Source organism: Somniosus microcephalus, chromosome 5 (genome assembly GCF_052327205.1).
Source record: "Somniosus microcephalus isolate GS21.2 chromosome 5, FLI_Smic_1.0, whole genome shotgun sequence".
In the NCBI taxonomy this organism is placed as follows: domain Eukaryota; kingdom Metazoa; phylum Chordata; class Chondrichthyes; order Squaliformes; family Somniosidae; genus Somniosus; species Somniosus microcephalus.
The window spans coordinates 44,895,656-44,902,238 of NC_140991.1; the positions used below are offsets into that span (position 1 = coordinate 44,895,656).

General features: G+C 40.9%; 1 protein-coding gene across 1 annotated transcript in view; it reads left to right on the forward strand.

Annotated features, from left to right (window-relative positions):
* Positions 1–5,440, forward strand: part of wdr37 (WD repeat domain 37) — a 154,847-nt gene extending 149,407 nt beyond the window's left edge. The window contains 1 exon segment of the mRNA XM_085987595.1: positions 4,470–5,440. Coding sequence (XP_085843721.1) covers positions 4,470–4,601 — 132 coding nt within the window. The 3' untranslated portion in view covers positions 4,602–5,440.
* The last annotated feature ends 1,143 nt before the right edge of the window (positions 5,441–6,583 follow it).

Consider the following 6,583-nt stretch of genomic DNA (forward strand, 5'->3'; position numbering starts at 1 on the left):
AATGGAGCCTGTGTCTATCACTCTGTTTAAACCTAGTTATTGACCAATCTTTGTGTTTCTGTAGAAAGTTTGAATTGACAAATTTTACAATATTTGTAGAAGTCAAAAGACTAAAAAAATTGAATGACACCATTCTTTTTGTCAAACTTGTAAATCTATCACAATGAAACTATAGTGACATTGAAATTTATTTCATACATAAAGTTGAGTAGAGCAGTAGTTTCTTGCAGAATCGGAACTTTCAAAAAAAGTTGCAAATATGTATGAAACTGAAATTATGCATAAATTAAAGCTGACATTTATGTATGTATAAACTTATAAATGTTGCCAGTGGAAATACATTTTTCATATAACTCTGATCATGTATTTGGTAAGCTGTATTAACGTTCTGGTTCAGTTGTGTTTGAGTTTTTATTGGGGGATGAGAAAGTAACTGATTACACAGCAGCATCGTCAATGCCAGCTTTAATATAAAAACAGATTGTAAGAACTTCTTCAAGTATGTAAAAAGAGAGTAGCGAAAGTAAATGTGGATCCCTTAGAGGCTGAGACAGGAGAAATTATAATGGGGAATAAGGAAATGGCAGCGACTTTAAACAAATATTTTGTATCTGTCTTCACAGCTATTTGCAATCGATATTAATGACTTTGATGAAGGGACCGAGTAATATATCCAAGTTTGCTGACAATACAAAGCTAGGTGGGAAAGTAAGCTGTGAGGAGGGCACAGAGCCTGCAAAGGGGGATTGACCAGTTAAGTGAGTGGGCAAGAGGTGCCAGGTGGAGTATAATGTGGGGAAATGTGAGGCTATTCACTTTGGTAGGAAGAATAGTGTCATGAATCTTACCATTCATGTAGAAATGACTCATGAGATAACACTGGGCGGCCAGCTGGTGGCGCCGTCCAGGGAAAGTATAAATACTCTGGCGTGGGCCCAGCTTGCTCAGGACGTTTTTGTAACCAGGAACTAGTGATGTAACTAGAGCTCATGGTTGTGAAACAGTTGACTAAAGCCTTGTTTTATACTCAAACCAAGTGCTTGGTAGTTTTCTTACGTCAAATAGAAAAGCAATATTTTCTAAATAGTGAGAAACTATTAAATGTTGGTGTTCAAAGGTATTTGGGAGACCTTGTGCACGAAACACAGAAAGTTAACATGCAGGTACAGCAAGCAATAGGAAGGCAAATGATATGTTGGCCTGGCCTTTGTTGTAAGGGGGTTAGAGTACAAGAGTAAGAATGTCTTGCTGCATTTGTACAGGGCTTCAGTGAGCCCACACCTGGAGTACTGGGCACAGTTTTGGTCTCTGTATCTAAGGAAGGATATACTTGCCTTCGAGGGGATGCAACAAAGGTTCACTAGATTGAACCCTGGGATGAAAGGGCTGTTCTATGAGGAGAGATTGAGTAGAATGGGTCTACACTTTCTGGAATTTAGAAGAAGGTGAGGTGATCTCATCGAAACATATAAGATTTTGAGGGGGCTTGTCAGGGTAGAAGCTGAGAGGCAGTTTCCCCTGGCTGGAGTGTCTAGAACGAGGGGGCATAGTCTCAGGATAAGGGGTGGGCCATTTAAGACTGAGATGAGGAGGAATTTCTTCACTCGGAGGGTTGTGAATCTTTGGAATTCTCTGCCCCAGAGGGCTGTGAATGCTGAGTCTTTGAGTATATTCAAGGCTGAGAGAGATTTTTGGACTCTAGGGGAATCAAGGGATATGGAGATCAGGCAAAAAATGGAGTTGAGGTCGAAGATCAGCCATGATCTTATTGAATGGCGGAGCAGGCTCAAGGGGCCGTATGGCCTAATCCTGCTCCTGTTTCTTATGTTCTTTACATATAATTTGAATATACTTGGGAATTGGACTGAAATTCAGTCCATGGGGACAGAAATCTAGGAAGGGACTCTTACTTAAATGGAAAGAAAATAATGTGCATGGAAAATGAAAGTGATCTGGGGGCCCTACGTAACAACATAAGAAATAGGAGCAGGAGTAGGCCATTTGGCCCCTCGAGCCTGCTCCGCCATTTAATGAGATCATGGCTGATCTGATCTTGGGCTCGGCTCCATTTCCCTGCCCGCTCCCCATAACCCATCACTCCCTTATTGTTCAAAAATCTGTCCAACTCCACCTTAAATATATTCAATGACAATACATTGAAGCTACAAGGAGCAATGTTCAGCAGCAGTGCATAAAGCAAATCAGATGTTGGGATGTACTAAAAGATCAATATTGACCCAAAATAGCGAGTTAATCCTGCTACTTTATAAATCATTGGTGCGACCGCACTGTGCACAGTTTTAGTCGCCGCAGCACCAAAAGTATATTGCAGCTATGAAAGGGTACAGAAGAGACCGACCTGAATGATGGAAGGGATGGGTGGATTGGATTATGAGGAATGATTACATTAATCAGACATGTTCTCACTGGAAAAGAGAAGGTTGAGAGGTGAAATGCTAGCTGCTTTTAAGATTCTAATGGATAATGTAGACCATGGCAAACTATTACATTTTGCCTAGAACAGTCGAACTAGAGGACACGGCCTGCACTTGAAGGGGGTTAAATTCAAAATTAATCCGCAGAAAAATTATTAATGAGCGAGTGGTAAACAACGTCCTAGGGAGATGGTGGAGGCAGAAAGTATTGATTCATTCAAATGCTAATTAGACAGAGTTCTTTCAGAATATAATATTTTGTAATACAGTATGGGGGAAAAATTCAGTATCGCCCCGTTTGGGGCACCATTATCGGCCGTGTGCAAAGATTAGCGCCTGGCGCTAATTATCGCCTCTGACAGCAAACTTGGCTTTTATCGCCCCTGGAGGTGATTGGAGCGCTAAATCAGGCGCTTCACACCTGTCTTAAAGCACAAATGCCGAGGAGTGAGGTGCTACCTCAGAGCGCGGGCGAAGCAAGGAAGAGCAAATCAAAATGAACCTGCAAAGTGCTGCTCAGTACCCAAAACTCATTCACATAGCGTTGAATCTCTCCAGAAGTCTCCTCTCTCTCTCTCTCTCTCTCTCTCTCTCTCTCTCTCTCTCAGAATGCGTGGTGCAAAAATGTCACCAACAAAAAAAGGCAGGAAACGGTTGCCTTTAAATAGCGCTCCCCCGGTCCATTCCTGACTGCAAAACGCTCCCCTCAACCTGTCGTTGCTAGCAGTAGGCGGTAAGGCAGGGGGCGCCACTCAATATCCGGTCCGGGGCGTTGCACACTCGACTGACGTCACGATGTGCCGGCGCAGGAGATCGTGGCGGTAGTGTTTAGCGCCGCCGCAAAATGTCTAGTTAATTTCGCGAGCGGCGCAAACCGCCGCGCCCGGGCGCTAGTTGCTTTGCGCCCCATTAACGCCCTTTTAAGGCGCTAACGGGAGGCGCAAGCAACTGAATTTTTCCCCTATATGTTTAATATATATGGTGAGTGTAGCATGCTTCGGAGGAACAGGTGGCTTTAGACCTATGGTTCCCAAAGCTTTCCACCACTGGGGGTTTTCCGTGCCTCATGTCGGGGTCTGTTGTAGACTAATTGAGATGGTTCAATTCCCAACTCCATTATTGCATCGTGCGACTACCAGGTTGGTAGAAGGCAAACTAGATGGACCGTGGTCTTTTTTTGTCTGGCAATTATTATATTCCTATAGTTTGACATCAGTGCAGAATAAACCAGTTATTATAAATTTGGGGCTGTTGAATACTAAACTGAAAATGATCACAAATTGATCAGCTAACTGAAAGATTCAATAATTCACATTTTTCTGATTTATAGAAAATCTTGAAATTAAGACTGTGGCTGAAAGTCTTTTGCACCTAATTTCAAAAAGTGTCCATGAATTTATAAGCACGATTGAGAATAGTAGTGTTTATTTTCGAGAAAACTTTCCCCTCCTATGTGTTGTGGTCAGTTATTTTACTGTCAAAGCTAGTCTTATCACAAGAAACTAAAGTAGGGTTGACCATATTTTCTAAACCGAATCCAGGGGGAGACACAGGGTAGGAGCACAGCAAAGTACAAGACGGAAAATGTAGGTTGCGCAGCGTACTGCGGCCACAGAGTACGATCTCTGCATAAATTAAAGTCCCTCAGTAAGTCCACCCCTTCTACTGGTTGAAAACAGGAGATTGACATCCCTCCAATCAATCGGAACCCGCCCCGCCCACTTTATTGACCAACCGCAGGGCAGCTCGGGGTCACGTGGCCCCTGATTTAAACCCTCGTGTATTCAGGGACGAGTTTCCTGAACCGGGGACATTGTTTGCCCAAGGACACAGTCCCTCATCTGGGGCCTGTCCCCGGAAAACGGGGAAGTACTGCCACTCTAAGCTAAACTGCTTGGCAACATTCTTGGCATAATGCTGGTCGACCACAGCAACTGAAGAAATTAATTCAAACAGAAAAAGCTCTGAACCGGCAAGGGAAACTAATTTATTCTGGGCCAACCAGCCTCTAACTCCTTTTATTTTCTAATACAGGGTCATCGGCGTATGGTGTGCTGCACAGCTTGGAGCGAGGACAATCCCATATGCAACCTCTTTTCTTGCGGTTTTGATCGTCAAGCTATAGGTTGGAATATCAATATCCCAGCACTTTTGCAAGAAAAATAAGATACCATCAGGTGTTTCAGAAATGACTTTAAATAACTCCAATCTTTATACGCTTACTATGTTTCTATTGTTGTTATTGCTGTGAGTCTTCCAGCTAAGAGAACATTGTGCGATTGGTGTTAAATGGCTTGACATGCATAATCTGCATGTAATGCATATGAAACTGAGCTTGGTTAATAAACCAATCTTGTGTGCAACCATGCATATATTATAAATATTTCTCTTGTTTGTAATGTATGTGTTCTTCGCTGGTCGTTAGAATTGGTTGACCTTATCACATAGAACGTATAAATGATTTGCACAGAAGTTATAGCTGGATTCTGTAGCAGCGTGAGCAGGGCATTTTTGAATGACTGAAAAAATGTGAAGTTCTGCTAAGTGTAAATTATGTGAAGGTTATAGTTGTGTTTGTCGTTACCTGAAAATTCTACATATCTGCCTTGTAGAAAATGCAGGGTTAGAATATAGCAATTTTGATGTGATATCACACACTGTTATTCTTTTAGCAGTCTCTTTACATACACTATGTATCTGACTGTTCCAATATATTGCAGTGCATTTGTGAGATATGTATTTAGACCTCTTTCTAATTTCAGCAATGTTTGGAATGAGAAAAATAACCATTTGAGTGTCATACAAGTAGGCAGTAGGTTCAATCTACAGAATTGTAACTTAATATGATGCAGTTATTCATCTAATAGTCAACCTTATGTCCAAGCTCCTATATGTATTTTGTCAAAATGTACACTAATGGAGTAGGAATACTATTGATTTTTTTTGTAAGCAGTTTATTCTGAACTTTGTGACTCATAAGTCTATATTAAATGCACAGAGCCCTACCTCCAGTCTAATTACATTCTGTGTGAATGAGAAAATATGGTTAGTGTGTTGTAATGGCTGGTGTCAGGATGATCCCTTTAAAGACTCCGAAGATCAATAAAGTAAGAAGTGGGAAAAGGCAAATTATTTGTGTTAGTGGGCACCATACAAAACATAAAAAGCTAACTTTGTCAGGCGTTTGAGACTAGATTACATCTTTTAGTGTTGATCGCAATGGCTAGCATATTTGAACACACACAAGTGGGTTAAATTTCAAACTTAAACTATTTAGAACTAAATGTATATTTGCATATTTTTACATAGTTAAGCACAATAGTGCTCAATTTTAAGTGGTTTCACCTGCAGCCATTTCAAGAGACTAAGCATTATAGTGCTATCCTTTGCCTGGCCTGCTGTCAATCCAGTAACCCAATTTCATTAACCATTTAGTTTCCTTCATTATTCCAAGTTGCTCTTGGTACCAATCAGGTTTTTATTGGCAGGTATGGATCTAATTGTAAGTAACTTTCTTTCATTAACCCCAAAGATTAGTGATGATCAAAACTGCAGTCTATTAGCTGCCTAAATATGTTGTTGCACATTGTTCATCATCTGCGTTTCAACTGATGTTGGCTTTAGTGCACTTTCTGGTTTTCCAGTGTCGCAGCTAGAGCTAATAGTGTATTTATGGTACTGCAGGAGTCAGTTTTGTTTTCCAAAGATTGGACAATCCTATTTGAGTTGTTTGGATTTTATATCAGCAAATGAATGGTTGATTTTGAAATCAGCAGTCCATAGCTGCCTTGGAACTTCCTATTGGATAGATGCATACTGCAGTATGATTATGATACTGTTACAACATATGGCACTTTACAAGTAGAGCACTGGGTATTTTATTGTTTAAGCAGCAGATTGTTTTGGCATAAACTATAGAGTTTCCTATGTACGAAGCATCACTGTACAAACTTCTTAATATCAGTTTTTGTTTGCTTGTGTTTGCTTGGATGACAAGGGATATACAAAAATGCATTAGAAATAAAAGGGGGGCTTTTGGCAGTTACAAAAGACTAAAGACGGAAGAAGCCCTAGAGGAGTATAAAAAATGCAGGGGCATACTTAAAAAAGAAATTAGGAGGGCGAGGAGGGGCCATGAAATAACACTG